Raw genomic sequence first — 22,873 nt, 5'->3', positions numbered from 1 at the left:
GATCGGTATGTAAACCGGTAACACAATTTAATGGTATCTGAACAATCAGTGATATAGTAGATAAAGCTTATACAGCATAGACGTTGACAATTTTCTCAGTAGACTTTTTATTTTTATTTTTGTTCATTTTATTGTAAACTTTCTGTTGATAATGAGTAAAAATAGTGCAACATTTAATGTTTCTAAATGAATAAATGGAGAAGTCAGAAAAAAATCTCATATCTGAACAATCAGATGTATGGAGGCTATAGGTTATAGCGACCCAATCTTCGCGATTTTCACTGTAAGTATTCTTTTGATAATGGGTGGAAATAGTGCGAGATTTCCGATTCTTCCTGTTCCGACAAATGATTATAAAAATATACCCACTTACCAAATTTCATCCAGATATCTCGAAAACTGAGAGACTAGATTGCATACAAACAGACGGACATGGGTAAATCAACTCAGCTTGACGTTCTGATCATATAAGTATACATATTGATGGGTCTATCTCCTCTTATTCTGGTACTTAAAATCATGGACCAAAGTTATAATACCATTTCATGCTTATGAATTGTATAACAAGGAATTTTTAAGCAGAAAAACAAAACTAAAAATTTAAGAGTACCGTTAATTTCTTCATGATCCAATGATCGGATCTAAAATAGTATGGGACCACCTGTGAGGTTCCACCTTTTCTTAAAAAGAAAGAATTATAGAAATCGGTTAATGTGGTCCAAAGTTATGCGGTAACATACATAAAAAAAAATTTCAGAAGAATTGATAACTTCTTCCTTTTTTTGAAGTTGGTTAAAAAATATAGCTCATTAAATTTTAGTGTAATGGAGTACAAATTTTGTATGGAAAAAATTAGTTCAATTTGAGGTCGTTTCGAATTAGCTTCGATGAGAAAAAGCGAAGTCGGAATGACGCACAGTGGTCGGAGAAGCCATGTTTTACGCGAAAAAGGCATATTTGAAAACTGTGATAATTTAACCGGAGTAAAGCCATTCTTATTCAGAAATGTCCAACGACCTCAAAACTGACTAGTATTTCAATAGTGTCTGCAGAGAAAGCCGTTGAATCCGTTTAATTCAAAGAATTCGATTGTGGCACGTCCAAACAGTCAAGTATTGATAGACTTCTTAAATTTTTTTTTATGGGAACCTTCAATTATAACAGTAATAGCTGGTTTGGTGTTACTTCTTAAACATGGAAAATTATGGTTTCAATTAAATATTACATAATACAAATGTGTAGCTAAACTATCAATACCTTAATAACACGGATTATTTTTAAAGAATTTTTTTTTTTTTATAACTATTGAGTAGGGCTCGGCCCTTTATCAAAAAGTAAAGCAGGGGATCAGCGAAAAGAAAAGCTGCGCATACTGGCGCCAAAAAGAGTGGCGACCATTTTATTTTACTAGATCCACTTTAGCAGTTTTTCCACATAATATAAAGTGTATTAAAACATAAAGGGTTCAGGTAAATTATTCTATATTTAGCATCACAAAGTGTAATGTACAGGGAACGGATTTTATGGAAATTGCCTTTTTTCTGCTAAAGAGATAGAGTACATTCGATTAAGAATATTTTCGATTTAGCTTTCCCTGACTCCATATATATACATTTGATTGATTTTGTATTTTTTTTTGCCTTTTTTAAGATATTTGCCGTTTTTTGAAAGTTTTAAACGTGTCATATTTAAATTGGGCGCCACATGTATCAACACATGTCGAGCGCACGTTTAGTACATTCAAGGCTTTTCTTCGCGAAAATCTAATGTATCTTGTGTAATGTGACTAACCGGACTTCTATCGGAAGTACAGTAATTTTTTTGAGCCGTTATACTTCGTACTTCGAAGTACAGTCAATTGTACTTCTTTACAATATTTTGTTCTACCCAATGCAAATTGAACAGGTAGTATCAGTAGAGCAGCTTATTTGTTTTTTTTTTTAATTATTCGGTTCTACCCAATGAAAACTGAACAGGTAGTATCAGTAGAGCAGCTGATATATTTTTTTTAATTATTCGGTCTCTGAAACGTCAAATATTTTTAATTTCTTCTGGGCCTTGCAAATGATGGATCCATGCTTCGAGAAGCAAACAAAATTTACTAAGAAAGAAAGTCGCACAAGTTTTTTCCAAATATTTTTAATTTTTACTTTTTTGTATTGCACATGGTACTCTTTGATTAACAAGAAAAGAATCAGAACAGTTTTAAGATTTTAGATAAGAGAACCAACAACAAACTACACATAAATGTGGTTTTTGCTGGTCTGTTTGATATACCTTTTAAGTTGATTTTTCTTTAACTGTTTCGAAAAAATTTTAAAAGGTTAGTCATCTCAGTTAAGAAAGGTACTTATAGATCAACACATAAATTATGACTTTCAATCACTTCACTTCTCTAGCTGAAAAATTTCATTATAAATGGCTACTCAATCAAGAAGAATTAAAAGGTATTAGAGAGTTTAAAAATTGTGTGGCGAATCTTACTTGCTCCTGTGGATATTCAGAAACGGCAGTATCGGTGATTTGATTTTTTTAAGTTATTTATTTATTTTTTCAATTAAATTGATCAAACATATTATTCCCAGCATACCAGCGGAGTCCGCAGGGTGCACAATTAGGACTTCCTGTACGGTGCGTTGATGCTCCTAGGGAGACTGCGAAAAGAGTCCGAAAGGAGCATGCCCGCAGGAGAAAAGGGTAATCTCAATATATATGACAAAAGTGCACCTTTAGGACTACTTAAATGAATGATTTCGTTGCCCCAAAAAGCAAAGACTCCTATTCACCTATGATTTTGTGAGGACTCCTTAATACCTCCGATGATAACCAAGACGGAGTGTTTTTGGAGTGCTCCGATAATATACCGGAAAGGAGGCTTTACGGTTTTTCAAAATGTTCTTAATTTTGTTTATAATAAATAACTACTACAGTTTTTTTATCATTTATTTTTATTGAAAAAACGCTAAATTAAAAAATGATTTACATATTATTCAGTAAAAAAAAACAGATTACAACGTGAAATTTTTTTAAATGAATCAAAAAAAAAAGTTATTTATCTTGTTTAAAATACATTCCTTTTAGGTTTGAAATCTTTTTGCGTCCGCTCTATGCAAGTCTTTGCCTGACCCAACATATTTTCTAATAAATACATCTGAAAAGTTCTAAAGTAATGCTGGATTTCCACTAGTCATTAAATAGCAGACATTTTAATGACAAACTTGGGCATTAAAAAAAAGCCATTAAATTAATTTCCACATGGCACTTTTTAAATGCCTCCAACCTTTGGTCATTTTAATGCCTAGTGGAAATGCGGCATTAGACAAAGTAATTTTTTATGTATTAAATTTATTTGAAACTGCCACAACATCAACAGTTCTTTTTGCGGCGTCCCTTTTCAGGAATATTCGGAAGGGACGATCAATTTCTTCTTGATTGAAAATTTCTTTTTTAATTCACCGACTAGATAACAAAGAAACACGGAGCGCTCCGAAACACTCATTCGAGGTGTTGCTGTGGGCGTCCCTTGTTGCCTATTGAAATGAACGTAGCAATGCTTTGTTCAATGTAAAACTTATATAGTATAGATTGTTAATTAATAAAATTGATTTGTTGAATTGGTACACTGCTACCATTTTTGTATATTTTTGGTTTCCAGTTCGTGTACTTCTTTGAGCTATGAAATAGTTGGTCCATTAATCTTGTGCTTTGTGCTTTAATGTTACTTTAAAGTTTTGTGGGTTAAAGACTCGAAAGGAGCAAATAGTCAAAGATTCAGAGCACAAATTTTTCATGTAATGAAACTAGTTCATAGTTTTTCCCTTTTTACTTGTAAAATGTATTTTTTGATTGTTTTTCGGTTTTGTCTTATTGAGTGCCTTTTTTAGTGCCTTCTTTTGCCTTTTTTGTGATTTCTAGTGCCATTTCCTGCCTATTTCGCTATTTTATTTTAAATTTTCTAGCCTAAATATTTCGCTGTTTCGTTTGCCTTTTTATAGGTTTTTAGATCCTAAAAATCCGTTCCCTGGTAATGTATATATATATAAGATGTCTCTTAAGCAACCTGAAGTCAATTTTCAAAAATTCAAGCTAGCGAATCCATTATGGCGCCCAAGACTAGTTTTTGAAAATTCAAAATACAAAATCCAAAGTGGCGTCCGAGATTTAAACAAATTATTGAATTTTCGTGAAATTTGGTAATTGGAATAAGAAAACTGAAGTTTTGGAAATGATGAATTTCGTTTAAAAAAAAAAAATCTTAAGAAAACTATGGGGGCCAAGGTCAAATTGTTTGGGCTGAATATATAGCAGACGTCCCCAACAATCCCCTATTTATAAATATAATTACTGTTATTATTTCATAATTTGATTATAAATTCATTTTAAATATGTTCCCTGGAATACAATAAATCAATAATTTTGTTGAATAAATAAATATTTATATTATACTACTCAACTGAAAATTACAGTTTATTTGACAGTTGTCAACGGAAAAAGTTTAAATGTGATATATTTAGAACTCAAGCTCAGTGAGCCTTAAAGCCTAGTATGTTTAATTCTTGGGAAATTTTCCTTATTTCTAGAGAAATTGACAGCCCATTCGACAGATTTGATGTAAAATTCGTGACTCGTGTGTCTATCACCTTTATCAGTAGCATTTAAAAAAATATTTTCTTACTTTTAGAAAAATGAACAGTCCGTTTGACAGCCATCAACTCTTAAAGTTTTAATTCGACATAAAATTTGTGAGTAGCGTGCCTAAAAACTTTATCAGTGGAATTTTTAAAAATATTATCTTATTTTTAGAAAAAATAGACAGTCGATTTGACAGCTGTCAATCCTCAAAGTTTTAATTTGATATTTAATTCGTGACTAGCATGCCTAAAGCCCTACAAGTGGTATTTTCAAATAGATTTTCTTAATTTAAGAGAAATTAGCAGTTAATTTGACAGCTGTCAAGTGTTAAACAATACATTTTATGGCATGCTCGGATTAAGAATTACAAAAATATCACGATCCTGTAGTTTTTTATAATCGTAACAGCCCTTCTAATTTTTCGCGTAAACATGGCTTCTCCGACCAAGGGCGTAGCCAGGTAGGGAAAGCTACAAAACGAAGGAGAAATATTCAAATATCAATAAACAATTTCTCTTGCGTTAAATCTTGTTGTGAATGACTTAAACGAGGTTCCAGAAATAAGAAATACTATTTCTACCCTAAAAGATATGATAAATTTTTTTTTCGCGAATCAACGACACGCAAGAATTGTGCTTCTAATAAATATATCACGTTTGCGTGAAACAAGATGGCCCGAAATATATAGCTACACCTGTATTCAACTAATTCAAAATGTTATTGTTTGGAGATTATGTTTATTTCTTTATTTGTAATAATTTTCATTTAAAATATAAATCAATCTGTAACAGAAACCACAATAATAAAAGTTTCAAAGCTTACAAAAAATAATTAAGCTTCAAAAAGTTGTCATCAAAATTTCCAAATTGTTAATCAGAATATTTAGAAAATTTTCGGGTACGCAGTTCTGTAGCTCATTCAATTGTAGTCTAAGAAAGTGCAAGTCTCCAGTCTAAAAATTACCGTTGATTTTTTAAAAATTTTAAAATTTTTATCATGTGTTATATGGAAGAAAATGCGCAACACTGTTCACAAAACAAATTCTAAAAAATCAACGGTAATTTTTAACGTCTTGAGACTTGCACTTTCTTAGACTACAACGGAATGGGCTACAGAACTGCGTACCCGAACATTTTCTAAATATTCTGATTACAAATTTGAAAATTTTGAAGTTTGATTAATTTTTTTTGCAATTTTTGCAAGCTTTGAAACTTTTATTATTGTGGTTTCTGTTACAGATTGAGGTATACTTTAAAGAAAATTATTAATAAAATAATAAACATAATTTCCAAACAATATCATTTTGAATTTCGTTTCTAATTAGTTGAACGCAGGTGTATCTGGAAATTTCAGAAAATTTTCCTGAAGTTGTGGAAGCTTTAGAAAAGTTGTCAATTCAGGGAAACTTTTCCACAAGAATGTCTGCGTATCAATTGTGTGCATCTATAACATATCCGATGTTCATCATTGCTTTAATGACAAGTGCTAAATATTAAACGTTGCTGGAACCTACAGAAAACGTTTTGAAAATGAAGACAATAACTAGACCTCATTTTGGAGGTAGTTGGGAATGATCGCAAGAATGCAGAAGGAGTCACTACGCCGATGCAGGAGTTGAAATTTCACTACCACGTTTGGCAGGTAAACAAAAAAGCAGAAGTAACCCCCATCGGTCAATGAAAATGAGTACTGTCGACGGTCTATAATAAAACCGTATCGATTCGCTAAAGTCCTCTTTACAACTACGCTTTTCTAATGAAAATACTCCAGCTTTTTCGCTGTCTCCATTTCACCCATTGTTACGGTGACCATATTTATGGGAGCCGAATACGGGACAATAAATAATTTTGAACATTTTTTCCACAAAAACTTATTGATCTTAAAGCCTTCTTCAATAATCCTAGATGTATTAGCCTTGAAATAGCATCCTTGTAGTAACATCACAAATTTGTAGGAAATTTTCCCCGAGATTTTTACCCACAAAATTAAAAAGAAACCTTAAATTTAAGTACAATAAAGTGCGATTTTGAAGTCGCTAAGACTTACCGTTAATTTTTGACCATATTTTTTTTTTGTTGTTGACGATGTTGAGCATCTTTTTCATACAAAGTAGGTAAGTATGGCTGACTTCCAAAACGTCAATTGCTTTGCATACGTACAAAGTATAACATAACGTCGAACTACAAAATATTGACAATGTATACTGTTCCAAAACATAAGTTATCGAAACGCATCGCCCGAGCATACTTTGAACTGCTATCAAATTATAACTTTATTACATGGCAGTTGAGAAGTGCATTCATTAATTTAATGAAGGAAATTTTTGGACTTCAGCAGCACATAGCACGAATTTAGGCGCCTGGTGTTAGCAATCGCACTTAAACAGTATTATATGGTTTTGTTAGGAAAAGAGCTTTCTTTACTTTCATAAAGAATAATAAACGTTAAATAAACTAAGGAAAAATAGCCAAACTTTGCTGAAATGTCGAGTCCTAGCTTCTATTTTGGCCACTGTATGTATTCCTCGAATCGAAACACAGGCATTCAGATCACTTAAAACTCGTTCATAGGCTGGCCTTTTTAATGAGATGTTAAGGCATCGAAACACCGAATACGGGACAAATACAGGACATTAAAAGAAATACAGAACATTTGGCGTCCCGTATAAAATAAATAAATTGCCAGGACAACGGGTCCAAAAAGAGGACTGTCCCGTATAATACAGGACGGATGGTCACCGTACCCATTGTATACGATTAAAGCTCTAAAGCGGTTAAGCGGCCGTCGGTTAGCCGCTGTTAAAATTAAAACTCACAAAGGCGTATGGAAGGCTCATAATTGCGGCGGAAGCGTTTTACCGCCGACTTTTTCGGGTGATTTAAATTTTTTTTCTATTTTCACCGCCCAGCTGGGACGGCACAATGTTGATTGAGTGTTGATTGTGTTGAGTGTGTTTACTTTAACAGATTTCACTGCTGCAACTGTTCAGCTCTTCACTTACTGGTGAGACTGTGGTATGTAGCAAGAGCTGTCAAAAGTTAAAATATTCTAAATGCACTAAACTGGACACAATATGTTGCTGTGGTTGTGGTGCATTATTGCTCATGTAGCTGATGTAGCTAGCGAAATAGCTTGTGGCTGTGGTACTACTTTCTGGTTAGCCAGTTACCGCCGTCCGCTGTTGGGTAGAGCTTAAATGTTCCAGTAAAAATGTACAAAAGAACGCGAAGCATTTTAAACAGATCTATGATCTAGATATGGGTAGTAAACTCATTATTTGGTACATCATCAGATCCTGGATACGCCCTTGTCTCCGACTACTGTGCGACCTTGTATTTTGTATGGAAAACACGACTTCGGTTCTCCGTCGTTTCGAGTTCACACAAACGACTTCACCAAACCGACGTCGTACCCACTTCGATTCGATGAGAAAAAACGAGGTCGGAACGATGTTGCGGTTGGTATGGAAACAACGACTTCGTTTCGACGTCGTTTGCAGTTCACCCAAACAACTTCACCAGACCGACGTCGATTCCAACTCGTCCTCGCTCTGTGGCAAATTGGGTGTATATATGTATATTTTCACTTACAGTCACACAAGCTATAAAAATTTAAATTTCTTATACCAACACACGTGTATAATGCATGTTCTATGTATATAAACGTGGCCCTATGGTTATGCTTTTATATTTTTAAAAACAGAGCAAAAATTCTGACTTTAGTAAACAACGCTGAATTGAACTGGCATAAAATGTAAGTATATATATATATATATGTATGTATACCATTCACTCATTCATGTGCTGTGAATTAGAAAAATTTAATTACTCAACAGAAGGTAATATATGTAACAAATAATGTCTAATAATTAGCGAAAGAGTTAAAAAAATTTAATTAAGATATATTAATGCTATCTACTTTGTTGCTTATCAATCAAAAAAATCAAAAACAAATCTGCACTATGGCATGTACTTATGTTAATTGAATGGTTTCGTATACCTTGAGCACCTTTGATCCACATTTGAAAACACAGCATATTGACATATTTTAGGTTGAGTGGTTTTAAATTTGTTCGTGTTTTTTTTTTAATTTGCATAATGTGAAAATCATCGTTTTAGAAGTAGAAGAGGCAATGGAAAAGTATTTGAGAGTTAATACAAAAAATTAGAAAGCATAATAGTTTATGTATATTTTTATTGCTATGTTCAATTTTCTCATGGAAATTAAAATTCATTTATACAACTAGAACAAAGAATTTGTTCAATTTTAATACAAAATAATATTGACAGTTGTATGCAAATATGGAATGTTTTTAGAGAATGAGAGTAAATTAATAGTTTTAACAGAAGGATAATCTGTATAGATACAAACATTAAATGAACACGACACGATTTTTACAATAAACGAGAATATATACTTATCGATTTGTTTATTTACGCTTGTATGTGTGTTAGTGTACATTTACTAATACGGTTGTATGTACGTATATAAAGACGTTTATGTGATAAATGCGTATAAGTATATATACAGATAGATCAATGTGCACGCATATGTACATACATTTGTCCATAAATACCCACTTCATTCCGATATACTTTCAGAAATAAAGTATTTTAAATTGGTTATTATTGAGTTACTCAAAATTCTTGGGTAACAGATGAAAATCAAAGGTAACTTTATATCTAAATAGTTCCACGATCGAAATCAATACCGTCAGAGGCAGCTTTGCTTGGGTCAAAGTGGCCAACTCGCGTAATATTTCCTGTTTGTTATTGCGAAATGAAAGCTGTTTGTAGTGTAATTATCATATTCAGGGCTATCACTGAATCCATCGAAACCTACGAAAGTGCTATCACTGAGTCCGAATAGTTACGAACTTAAATTCGAAATTCTTACAGAGCCTTCATTGAATCCGCTCATAACGAAGAGTTGTAGAGCTAGTCTACGACGAGTCTAAAAGCTCAGTTAGTCTAGACTTAACTTGAATTAACTTACCCTAAGAAATCATCAATGATTACTCAACGCGTCAACTTAAGCCAAGAACGGAAATATTTTGTTTTTGTATTTTCTCTTTCAACTGTTCAACAGTTCGCCGCCTAAAATGCTACATCAAAAAAAATCATGCAAACAAAAATGTTTGCTTTAATTTATTTTTAAGAAATACAAAAACGAGAGTCTGGTAACCCTGATTCTCTCACCGCTCTCAATTTCCGTAAGGCCGTAACTTAAGAACCTAATATCTACAGGTTTTAAGTCTCTTACGATAAGTTAAGTTTTAACTAACCGCCAACAAAGTTTCTCATATAACAGGTTGGGTAAAAAAATAAGGTAAGTTAAGTTACGGAAATTAAGTCTAGACTAATTTGCTGTCGGAAAAAAATTTAGGATCGGTGAATCTTAAAAATAATGCAAACAGCTTCATCATTGTTAATGATAAATATTTATTATACTCCAAATTCGCTATAGTTTCATATTATTCCATATAATTGTGTAAATGTAGACGTAAAATACCAATGGCATGCATTTATCTTGTAGACGCTATTTATTAAATGAATATTTTTTATGAAGCGAGGAAATATTAGTTTAACAACAATTTAGTAGAAAAGAAACCTAAATACTTCAATATCTTAAAAATTAATTTATTTGTTTTTGGTTTAGGGCCTTTGAATTATAAACTATGATAATTTTTTATTTATTAAGTTCGAAACTCGGAAAATACATAAAATTGCAGTTTCAGTTTTATTCATTTTAATTATCGAATGAGGTCGAAATATCGACAATAAAATTAATGAAACTAAAACCGGAGTTTTATGTATTTGCTGGGACTCGAGCTCAATAAATAAAAAATACCATAGTTTAAAAATTAATTTAAATATAAAAGCTTATTAACCTTTTATTTTTAATATTTCTATTGAACTTTGTACCACGATGTTTATTAGGAAAAATTGAAAAAGCAACAAAGTCTAAGCGGTAGAAGTTCTAGCAGGTATTTCATAGATCACCACACCTCCTCATCAGACTTCTTTTTTTCTAGACTTCCGCAGGGATCGAACTTGCGTAATCGATGTTCAAAGTCAGAAGCGTTAACCACTGAGCTATGTACATCCCGTAAGCTCTTGTTGCTAAGTCATTTTCCTTATTCAACCAACTACTATCAAGTGCAGCTGATTTGCCGCTATTTAAACTCGACAGCGTGGTTGTTGTCATTCTATACATCCATTTGCTTATTTGCTTTTTTGTATAGTTTCAGGCAGGCTCTTCCTAAACTATGTATTTGTCAATGTTATTGTGGCTTATTAACATTTTATTTTTAATATTTTTATTGAGCTTTGTACCATGATTGTTTATTAGGAAAACTTGAAAAAGCAACAAAGCCGTAAGCGGAAGAAGTTATAGCAGCTATTTCGGAGATCAATAAAAATATTAAAAATAAAATGTTAACAAGCCACAATAACATTGACAAATACATAGTTTAGGAAGAGCCTGCCTGAAACTATACAAAAAAGCAAATAAGCAAATGGATGTATAGAATGACAACAACAACCACGCTTTACGAGTTTAAATAGCGGCAAATCAGCTGCACTTGATAGTAGTTNATAGCTCAGTGGTTAACGCTTCTGACTTTGTACATCGAATTCGCAGGTTCGATACCTGCTGAAGTCTAGAAAAAAGAAGGCTGATGAAGAGATGTGGTGATCTCCGAAATAGCTGCTATAACTTCTACCGCTTAGACTTTGTTGCTTTTTCAATTTTTCCTAATAAACAATCGTGGTACAAAAGCTCAATAAAAATATTAAAAATTAAATATACAAGCATTTTTATTTTTAAAAGAATAAAATCTAAAGCTAAAAAAATAATAATAATAAAAGGAAAATAAAAAAGTAAAAAAAGTTCCACTGCCCGAGGTCTTGGATCTCTCAAACGGCAGACCAGTGCTTTGCTGACTCGGACATTGCCACTGCTGGGGCAGGGTGAGGAAAATGACATACATAAATGTCTATTGTTTCCTTTCCAGCTAATTTTGAATCTTCAATGTTCAGCATTCAAAGCTGGAAACGATATTTCAGTGATAGAAATTTTTTCGTATTCGTAGCAGGCATCCGAATTCGTAGATTTTCTACGATGGATTCAGTGATAGCCCTGAGTGTGTTTATCTCAAGCCCAGATAATAAATTAAAGTGCAATGTTTTATATGTATTTAGTTGTATTTTTTCGATTACCTTCTGTTCGATAGGACCAATTCTGTTTAAAGGTTCTCGTAAACGATGAAAACATTTTTCATGAGAATAGGAATTCTCACTGTCTGATTAGTAGTGACTCATTAGTAATGAGCAGGGAACGGATTTTATGGATATTGCCCTTTTTTCTGCTAACGAGAGAGAGTATATTCGATTAAGAATGTCCACGATTTAGCTTTACCTGATTCTATATATACACATTTGATGTTGCCTTTTTTTGCCTTTTTTAAGATATTTGCCTTTTTTGCCTTTTCTACCTTTAAAAAAGTGATTATAGCATTTACAATTTTTTTTTTAAGATTAAAAAATATACACATGCCCATGTGGCTTATAGAAGCGCAGGGACCTCTTACCAAATTGGTGTTGGAAAAATTCAAAGCCGTTTTCTCAGCTAACGTAGGCTTGAAGACAATAAGGGGTGTGGATAAAATTGTAAAGGGCGAGGAAAACGCCCTCATTCCTGATAATATGAACGTTTCAAACGTTCCATATTTAAATTGGGTTCCACTTGTATTACCTTACGTCGAGCGCACATTTAGCACATTCAAGGCTTTTCTTCGCGAAAATCGAATAAAAGTGCTGCCAGAAAACTTCAAAATGCATCTTGTGGTTCAATGTTACTACAACTATACAGATTAAAGTTCTATGAGTTAGAAACTCGAACGGATAAAATAGTCAAAGATTCAAAGTAAAAATTTTACATATAATGAAACTAGTTCATAGTTTTTCTCTTTTTACCTGTAATATAAACATTTCTAAAATAAATGTATTTTTTGATTGTTCTTCGTATTTTCTGTCTTCTTTTAGTGCCTAATTTTGCTTTTTTTGTTTTGCCTTTTTTGCAATACCTAGTGCCTTTTCCTGCCTTTTTCGTTATTTTATTTTGCCTTTTTTATAGGTCTTTAGGCCCTAAAAATCCGTTCCCTGGTAATGAGAATGGATATTTACAGAGCCGTAGCAAGCTTTCTGGCACCCTATACTGTGGAAAATAATGCATAGTAAAAATGAATACTTTATATTTAAAAGTAATATTTTCATATCAAAATTTAGCACGCACGTATTTGAATGATCACATCTGAGTATGTATGTATATGTAAGTGTGCATACCCTGCAGTGAAAAGCCAAACCAGTCAGTAAAAATACTAGTTCATTAACTAGTATGTGCTAAAGCGATGGCCTACCAGTTCAACAATTCCGAAGAACCTAAGTTTTCAATGACATCTGCCTTTGAATTGCCAAAGCCAAAAAAAAAAATTTTTTCTTTTCTTACAAATGGCGGCTGTGGCGTCGCGTGAAGACCAGTGGTTCTGGATCCAAGATCGCAGGTTCGAGTCCGCTTGGAGGCGGTTAAGATTTTTCAAGTTAAATTAATGTAAGTTTATATACATATCTAATAATTTCAATTTAAATAGATAGATACAAATTTGAAAAATATAAATACTTGTGCCATAAAAAAGTTCAAGTGCAGGCGCGGGGTTCTTTTATATATTTTTTTTTTATTTAGATAGTTATTGTAATTTTTAAATTATATCTAATAAATAAAAATCTCGTGTCACGGTGTGTATGGTCGAACTCCTCCGAAACGGTTCGTCCGATTTGTACGGAATTTTTGGTATATATTTGGTAGGTATGAGAATAGGTCGTGAAGTATATTTCATACCGCTAGGTGAAGACGGCGTGGCACCTCCCATACAAACCGAATTTTTCATATTGCATATCTCTGAAAGTGTTCATGGTATAGTATTGAAACTTGGTATGCAGATGTCGCACACTTAGATCCAAAGTGCGATCAACTCAAAAAAAAATTTTAGACGATTTTTTGCATAAACCAATTCATAGGACTTACCTCTAATTAATGCATCGATTTTTTCTTCAAGATTATATACACGAAAACAAAGCTGCTGTTATACCAGTTTTTGCATCATTTGCGTAGAATCTGTAGGACCCACAAGCTGTTATATATCCCACTCTGATTTTTTAGTTAGCTGACTTTAGATCTAGGTGGGCGGTATATGAAATCGCTTGAGTTCTTTGAAACTGGTGGGCACATACTAGCTAATGAACTTGTATTTTTCTAACTGGTTTGGCTTTTCACTGCAGGGGCGCGATGTGGTGTTGATGGAAATTCAACATTTGGAAGTACATTTATACATATGTCTGGCTCTGACTGAGTGGGCAAATATATTTTTGTTTTTTATCGTTTATATTAAGATAAACTACGTTATTGATTGATTTTACTGTTTTTTCCCCTTAGTGTAGGCAAAATCCAAAGTGTCAGGAAATTAACGCAAGGATTGGAGGTTGGTGCGGACTGAGATTCGTTTGAATTTGTTGCCGCATCCTTGTTACGGCAATTGGTATGTATGTACTTATATGAGACATTCCTTTTTATATCGGACACCAAATTTGGTGTCGCACTTTCGATTGGCTTAAAATTTTTTGTATGTATACATGAAATAAGCTAACACGTGTTCGAGGAATTTTTTTCGCTTTTTTCTTTGGAGATATGATCTGTCAATGTTTGCATTTTTTCGTGATTCTGACTAATCATGTACTCCTTAAAATCGTTATATCTCGGGTTCTTCCCATCCTAGAGATTTCATCTTAGCGTCATTTTAAAGCTTAAGCAAAGGCCTTAATATTTCCATATATAAGATGGTCAAGATTGTCCTAAAGCTAGCTTAGCTATTAACAGTTGAACTTTTTGAAGTAGATTTGCGTAGTGAAGACCTTACTGGGATTTAGAATTATCAAAAAAATTGGGGTTATCAAGAGTTATTTTTAAAATATTTTTCTTTATGACGAGATGGTTTATTTTGTGAGAATCAACAATTTTTTGTAATTTGTTTTCCAAAACTTATGTTGAGATATATTTAGTAAGATGTTAAACATCGAGTTTTTGCAAGAATTAAAATTTTATTGCAGATTCCGATAGAATACCTATCCAGGTATAATATTTGTACGTCAAGATTTTTTTTTAAGGCGAGAAACCCCTAAAAATGGGCGTGGCAATTTTAGGACTAAAGTTCGCAAACGCAGATTTTATTGCGGATTTCGGCAGAACATCGTTTCGTTAACAACTTTTGTTCCCCAACTTTTTCAACCAAAGAATATTCTAGAAATGAGCGTGGCTATATTAAAACCAAAGTACAAAAATTTAGACTTTGTTGTGGATTTCGCCAGAATACCTATATGAATTGAAAAAGTTGTGGAACAAATATTCTTAACGAAGCGATATTCTGCCGAATTCTTCAATAAAATCTGCGTTTTGCTAATTTTAGTCCTGCAATTGCCACGCCCATTTCTTGGGGTTTGTCGCCTTAAAGAAAAATCTTGCCATACAAATATTATATCTGGAGAGGTGTTCTATCTGAATCCGCAATCAAATTTTACTTTTTGCAAAAACCCGATGCACAAAATAAACCATCTTGTCATAAAGAAAAATATTTTAAAAATAGTTCTTGAAAAACCCCCATTTTTTTGGACCACGTTTTTTATAGAGAATTAAACAAGCATTACGATGGTATAATTTTAAATCCTTAATACATATACTGGCCTTCACTATGCAAATCAACTTCAAAATGTTCAACTGTTAATTGCTAAGTTAGCTTTAGGGCAATCTTGACCATCTTATATACAGAAATGTTAAGCCAGTCTCTACGATGGGCAGAACCCGAGTTATAACGATTTGAAGAAGTACATGATTAGTCAGAATCACGAAAAAATGCAAACTTTGACAGATCCTATCTCCGAAGAAAAAAAAAGAAGAAAAAAATTCCTCGAACAGGTGTTAGCTTATTTCATGTATAGAACCCACAAAAAACATGTGAAGCGAATCGGAGACATGACATATTTTTTTACGAAATCCGTCCGACTTAAAAAAGAATGGCTCATATTTATACTCTGTTTTGAAAGTTGGGATGAGAGAGAATTTCTTTTCTCATGAGAAATATTCTCAATATTCTTCTCCCTTAAAAAGTAAAACTTTTACAATCATACTAGTATCGCTCATTTTGTTAGGTACTATAAAAATATTATACTTAATATTATGATTGGGCTGGTTCGATCTGACTTTTTCTAGTACAACAAAATTTTGCAGCCGAACGTTAAAATAGACGCACAAAACAACAGAAACAGTTCTCTCCTTTTTTATGAATAGCCGTCTTAAATCTTTAAGTATTATTAAAATTTTAATTTGTACTTTTTTATGAGAAAAAGATATGCAATCTTTATTATGCCGCTGAATTTTGTAAAATATCAGTAATTTCTTGGCCGAATTCGGGGGAAACATAACAATTACCTGGCGACTCTGGTTTGGGCCTTTACTTGCGTTTACTTCAGTGTCATGAACTGTTCTCGTTATTTTTTATTTTTGTAAATGACATATGCAGTTACAAATTCTTATGTACATACATTGACTCAATCAAACAAGCGTTCATATCATCGTATAGTTCTAATAAGTAACGTAACTTTTCTTCGTATCGTTTTTTTTAATGCGTTTTCATTGCATCTTAAAAACTGACCAAATGTCGACATCGCAGTGCATGTCAAAGACTGTCGTCAAATTTCGGTGGCAGGTGACTGACATTCCGTTTTCTTATATTATCTACTGTGTTAATTTTTCCACCTGGTAACTTTAAAACATTTTATCATGTGGTAACTTTCTTTGTTGTTGGTTCCCATATTAATTAGAGATAACACTTTTGGGCAAAATTATTCGCCTTTGTCTCATGTTTTTGTTTTGTGTTAAACTGGCATCTCTGATCAGCTAATTATTCGCGCTAAGAAAAAATGGAAAGTGAAGCAGAAAAACATAAGGTGGGCGCAATTTGAAAAATTTTTAAATGTATATCTGACCATATTTGTTTTATTGACAATTTGAAACACATGTGTGAAGGCTTGCTCACAGTTCCAGTGTGTTATCTTGTTAAAGTTACCACCTTTTAACTTTAAAAGTAAACTGTGAATACCCTAAAAAAGTCTGGAATATCGACCTTTTAGCTATAGACAAACCAAAACAGTAACTCGATAGAATTCTTCTTGCTGATTTCAACCTTACCAAAATTATTTAGCGCAAGTAAAAAATTAAGAAGATATAAGATGTTAAGTTAAATTTTTCGATATTTTTAAATATTAATATCTTATGAACTACATAACCGATTAAACAACTAATGATATCAAAATAATGATGATTAATTTATTTTCAGCTGATGTACACAATTTATAAGATCTGCTGATATTTTAATTAAGTTTAATTAGAATTAAGTGAAAGAGAGCATTTGGATGAAATCCGACGGCGAAGGACTTTAATAGATAGCTCCAATCCTTTTTCGACCCCCTATAAAGGATATGCACAAATATTTAGTCATTCTATTTATGACCTTTAACCACATAATTCATGTAAGCTCCGTTCACCGATTTAGTTTGTCCCGGGAAACCGATCAACTTATATTCCGCCGATTTTACGACTATGTGCTACTTTGGAGGTCCTTGGAAGTACGCTATACCAGGAGGTGAACTATATGGTTTTGGTTATAACTACAATATTTTTATTAAAAAATATCAAAAAATTGTACTTGAAAAACATTGCGAATATTTAAAAACAAATCAATATATGAACGGTTGTTTGAGTCTCTGTATGTACTTATGTACAGGGTGTCTTAGACCGAAAAAAATCTATCAAAAACAGCTTTAACATTTGCCGTACCCAAATTTTTTTATATTTTTGTTGGGCTGTGTTATCCATTAAAAAATGAGCAAAAATTCAGATTTCCGTTTTTCTACAGAAATTTTTCCTTTTGTTTGCAAAATAAATCAATGAATATCATCGTGCGTGTGGAGAAGCCTGCGCCTTATTTTGCAACTTTGTCCTACAAAGCAAGACTCCCCCCAGAAAGATTCATTTGGTCATAAAAACGTGACCTGCGAAAAATATTTAGAATCGGATAACGGAAAGACGTGCGTCAAAGGCCCCGTAAGTTCAGCAAATTCATGGAATTTTTCTCGAAGCGGTCAATATTTTGCTTATAAGTCAATGGGAAATTTAATATATTTTAATGGAACTTGATGGAGTTTTGTCCCCCGATAAGGGTTTTTTATGAGGAAATTTTTACCACTTTATAAAAAAATGCATGAAAATGCTGAACTTTAGAGCCTTTCGAGGCACGTCTTTCCGTTGGCAGGGCACGTTTTTATGACCAAAGGTAGGTTAACAAAAAAATTTCTCCATACACCTAAGGCGCAGGCTAATGTGCAGGCATGGGTAGGGAACGGGAACACAATGGGCTAGCTTTTCTCAATTTTCATCGCAATCTGGATGTTGATGTTGACTCATTGTTAAAAGAAGTTTTATCTATACCTCGGTAAATTGCATGTGCCCTTTCTTTGGGTTTTTCTAAATTATATCCACAATTAAATACAGTATGCTGAATACCTACTCTAAATAAAAAAAATGATATTCTTGGTTTTTACGAATGACTTTATATAAAACCCCCGAAAGAGAAATACTGCGTCCGGTCCTGACGCCTTCTAAAATGGAGGAAAGTGTTGTTTATTGGAAAGCGCAAATATAGACTACAATGTTGGGAACGCTCTATCTGGACATCTAAAATGGACAAAATTTTTTTTATTGGCAAACGGGTTCGACCGGGGGTGGGGCAAACAGAACTGAGCATCTAAGTATGGTTGCATGTTTATGGACTCATTTCTTGCGGCGAAAAAAATTTTATGCGTGTGTGTATATATATATAGGTATGTATGTACATAAGCTGCCATTATGTTGTAAAAAAAACTTGATAGAAGTAAGTATGTATGCATTAAAAAGATTGCAATAAATTAAATTAATATTTCAACAAGTATATTATGGGCGGTTTGTTCAATGTCCGGTTAAAATAAATCGGAGGTAAAATCTCCGGTTAAATACGATGACTGCGTTATCGATCACATGTCGGAAACGTCGATAATGATGTATAACTGGGAGGTAGTGATAATCAGACATTGAACAACCGGACCTATATACATAGGTTGTTCGAAATATATTTAAATATGGAATATATAAACGTGTAAACTTTTACTACTTACAAGTTCCGACACAAGAGGTATGGATTTCCGGCGTGGTCTAATATCTGGCATACTGTCGATATTACTATAGAATGGATTATCCCCAGGATGTCCACCGCCACGTATACCAATATCTCCAGATCCACTGCCATTCTGTACGGAAAATGAAAATATATTAATAAATGTAAGTAAGTTATGTGTCCCATAATCATGCATAAGTACCAGCTTGACCGAGCTTTGCCCGGAATGCATATACTTTTTAAAGTTTTAAAGATTTGGATAGCTTTAAAAAAATATTTTGGAAATAAAAACAAAAATTTGATTTCGATATCTTACTCCAAAATTTAGGTGGCTACCATATTCCGAAATACGCTGAAAGGAATGGTACATGTCCTGAGCGTGTATGTACTGTGTGTACATAAAAAAACATGCCGATTGAAATAAACAAAATAAATATTTGTATTACATAGAAGCGTAGCAACCCTGACAGAAAATATTTTCTGGCCAAAGTTCTCAACAATACGAAAGGATTTGATATCCATGTTGCAACGTTTTAGATGTATTATGTAGAATCGAAAATAAGTGGCAACCTTACACTATTATCCTAAGGGACAACATATTGTATATATGGAAAGCATGTTTAAGAACCTTTTCTCGGTACCCATGAATAGTAATATTTTACCCTTTTTCTAAACAAAAAATTAAATAAATATGCGGTTCAAAATAGGTAGCAACCCTATTAAAAATATTTTTGAATTAGGGATCTTTAAAACTGTTTATCTGTGTTCGTATGGATTAGTAGCTTATGTCGGGAAGCTGGCGTTAGTATAATGCGGCATTCCCTTTATTCTTTAAACGACAGGGAATCTTTTGACGAGACTTAATAAAAATATTGATTTGCTAGTATCGGAACTATTTCTTGCACGTTTATTTTCAAAAACTTCTTCAACGGCTCGGCTCAGTGAGTCATACGCAATCGTATGCTGCGGATGCCGCATTATACTAAAGTCAGCCTTTGGACATAAGCTACTATTCCATACGAGCACAGATATATACAAGAATTGCTCGTTTAATGTAATAAGATTATATGAGTTATCTGCATATATACATATGTATGCGCATAAAGAAAGGTAATTCAGGATATTTGTAGGTAATGTTTTTCGGTGGTCTCATAAGGATTTATAAACAATACATACATAATCACCTCTAATACGAATAATCTCTATAAAGATGGAACCCGGATTAGTCTCCATAGGTACAATTGTGCATTTATTATTCTAGACTGATCCCAAAGAATGAGATTGGAGATTAATTAGTTCTTGACTGATCGCTTGTATTACTTACTCTAAAACTGTTATAGATTGTAAAGAGGCAATTAGGTGAGGCATGTCACAAGGCGTTCACTTATATTCAGTGTTGCCAGAACTTTTTGGGGTGACCGGCTAGATTGGACAAGAAAACGGCTAAAAACGGCTAAAATGTTTCAACTAGAATTAACTTTTTTTTTAATACATAAATTACAATTAGAAAGATTAGTAAATCCATTAAATTTTTTTTGGTTAACAAAGATTATTCCTAGCTAAGCTGTACACCACTTTATTTTTGTTTAACAAAGGAAATGTTCATGTTTGTATTACTTAAATATAAAAACAGAGATAAATTACAAACTTATGGCATTTTCTTTTCTATTAAACAATTTTGCCTTCTTATAAATATTGTAACATTTGCAGTAGGTTGCTTTTTGTCCCGCAAAATGAGTATATTAGCAAAAAGTATGGCACTTTTGCTTAGGCGGAGGGCAATATATTGAGAAATGAACACGTAAAGTCGTGAAAGGCCTGAGGAAAACAGAGCAACATTATTTCGAGAAAAGACGCCATGATATATTAACATTCGTTGTTGTTGCCGAACTTTTAACAAGTTTATGACATTTAACTAAAATCATGCCACCAGATTCACTAGAAGACAAAATTTTGATTCTTGTAAAAGTAAAAAAAAATAAGTTAGTGAAGTTGGATGAAAATGTTAAAAGTGTTGCGCGTTTCCAAACTGTCAGAATTCGGTTCACCTGAGTAAAGATTCGAAAATAAAGTTCTTTGCTTTTCCGAGGATAGGGTACGTAATACGTGCAGTTCGACGACAAATTGCTGACGCAAAATATTTTTTAACCTCTAAAAGATGTACCGTTATCCATGGAACAGGAAGGAGGTCGAGTTAAAATGATGGCCTGCAACTTGTAACAGTACCAATTTTTGGATTCTCGGAATTTTCTGATAAAGATGTGGTGCTGCTAAGAAATATTTATACATAAATATAAGCACGAAACTATGTATTTGTGACAAGAATTATCCCCATAAGATGAAAACTATTGCAGTTTCATTTTATAAAATTTTTGTTTATAGAAAAATGCATAAGTAAGACAGTTTGGGTACGGTTCGGTTATTTGTACAATGATTTTGGGTTATCTACGTTGAGTTGGACTGATGAGGTTATTTCTTCTAGGGCGGCTGAAGGCCACCAACTCGGAAATAACAATGATAACAAAAATAAAGTATATTTGCACCATGACGCAATTCTTCACAGGTATTGTCAACCCAGAGAGTTTTGCTCCACATCGAAATGTCTGCTCTTTTATATTCTAAGTGTTGCGCGTAAAACTTCACACTTAAATTTAAGACATTCTTAACAAAAATTGAAGCAAGTTTCGCCTATTTTTCTTTAGTTTATTTAATGTTTATTATTTTTTACGAATATGTAGCTCATTACTTAACAAAAACCATATACTACATCCAGATTTTAGACTTTGTGTAAAAATTATGAAAACTCTTCAAAATTTCAGCAAAATTTTTAACTTTCTAATCAGCTAAAATGGCAGTTTATATGTAATTGGGTCACTCGCTTAAAACAAAAAAAACATTGAAATCGGCTCACTATCTGCAGACTTTTCGGGTTAGAAAAAATTTTAGGCATTTCTAATAGATTTTGGATCACTAAATTTGTAAAAATAAAAACTTGTATATTTTAATTTTAATAAAATAAGGCGAATAGCAAATAGCAAAATCGGCTAAAACCGGCTATTTTTTTGCAAAACGGCTAACAAGTCGGCTGCCGACTAAACCGAATTTTCTCCGGCTGTTTGCTATCGTAACCGGCTAAATCTAGCCGGAAAACGGCAAAAATGGCAACACTGCTTATATTGGGTACCAGGACGCAAAGGTGATAAAGGTAACTAGCTAGGGATGGGCGTGTCAATTCTCCTTCAGTAAATCAAAGGTTCACACGATATTCTCATGGATTGCCTGTCAGACAGGGTGTGGAAACTTACCCAGTATTGCATGATGTGTAGATTGAACGATAGAAGAAATGCGGATTTCCTGTTATCGATACGGAGGTTAATATGGTCTGCCAGTTGCATCTTTTACATTTTATTTTTGCTGCATAGCAACCGTTTGCATTTTATTGTAGTGAATTTGCAAATACATCGAAATATGCAAATACTAGACCATATGCACCGGAATGTGGATACCCTGAATAAGAACAACAAAATCAAGACTGCTAAAGGGGCAATGCCTGCTATACATACGGTGACCATCCGTCCTGTATTATACGGGACAGTCCTCTTTTTTTACCCATTGTCCTGTTAATTTATTTATTTTATACGGGACGCTAAATGTTCTGTATTTCTTTTAATGTCCCGTATTTGGTATTTCGCCCACTTAAGAGCTCATTAAAATGGCATGTCTATGAACGAGTTTTAAGTGATGTTGGTATGTGATCGTAATTTTCTCCATAAACAGTTATTATTTTCTAATCTGAATGCCTGTGATTCGAATCGAGGATAACATACAGTGACTAAAATAAAAATTAGCACTCGACATTTTAGTAAGTTTTGGATATTTCCCTTAGCTTATTTAAAATTTATTATTTATGAAAGTAAAGCTCTT

The 22,873-nt window shown here is 33.1% G+C and overlaps 1 protein-coding gene across 1 annotated transcript in view; it reads right to left on the bottom strand.

The window, feature by feature from the left end:
• The window catches only part of LOC108361756 (protein unc-13 homolog A-like), a 100,922-nt gene extending 78,641 nt beyond the window's left edge, over positions 1–22,281 (bottom strand). The window contains exons 1-3 of the mRNA XM_017614493.1: positions 22,255–22,281; positions 18,951–19,082; positions 8,632–8,640 (exon numbers count right to left, since the gene is read on the bottom strand). Coding sequence (XP_017469982.1) covers positions 8,632–8,640; positions 18,951–19,082; positions 22,255–22,266 — 153 coding nt within the window. The 5' untranslated portion in view covers positions 22,267–22,281. The remainder of the gene's footprint in view (positions 1–8,631; positions 8,641–18,950; positions 19,083–22,254) is intronic.
• Between the last annotated feature and the right edge of the window lie 592 nt (positions 22,282–22,873).

This window comes from Rhagoletis zephyria, unplaced genomic scaffold, assembly GCF_001687245.7.
Source record: "Rhagoletis zephyria isolate East Lansing unplaced genomic scaffold, Rhagoletis_zephyria_1.1 Rzeph_scaffold_00837, whole genome shotgun sequence".
NCBI classification, from domain to species: Eukaryota; Metazoa; Arthropoda; class Insecta; order Diptera; family Tephritidae; genus Rhagoletis; species Rhagoletis zephyria.
The sequence above is the reverse complement of the archived record's forward strand: the minus strand, read 5'-3'. Positions and strand labels throughout refer to the sequence as shown.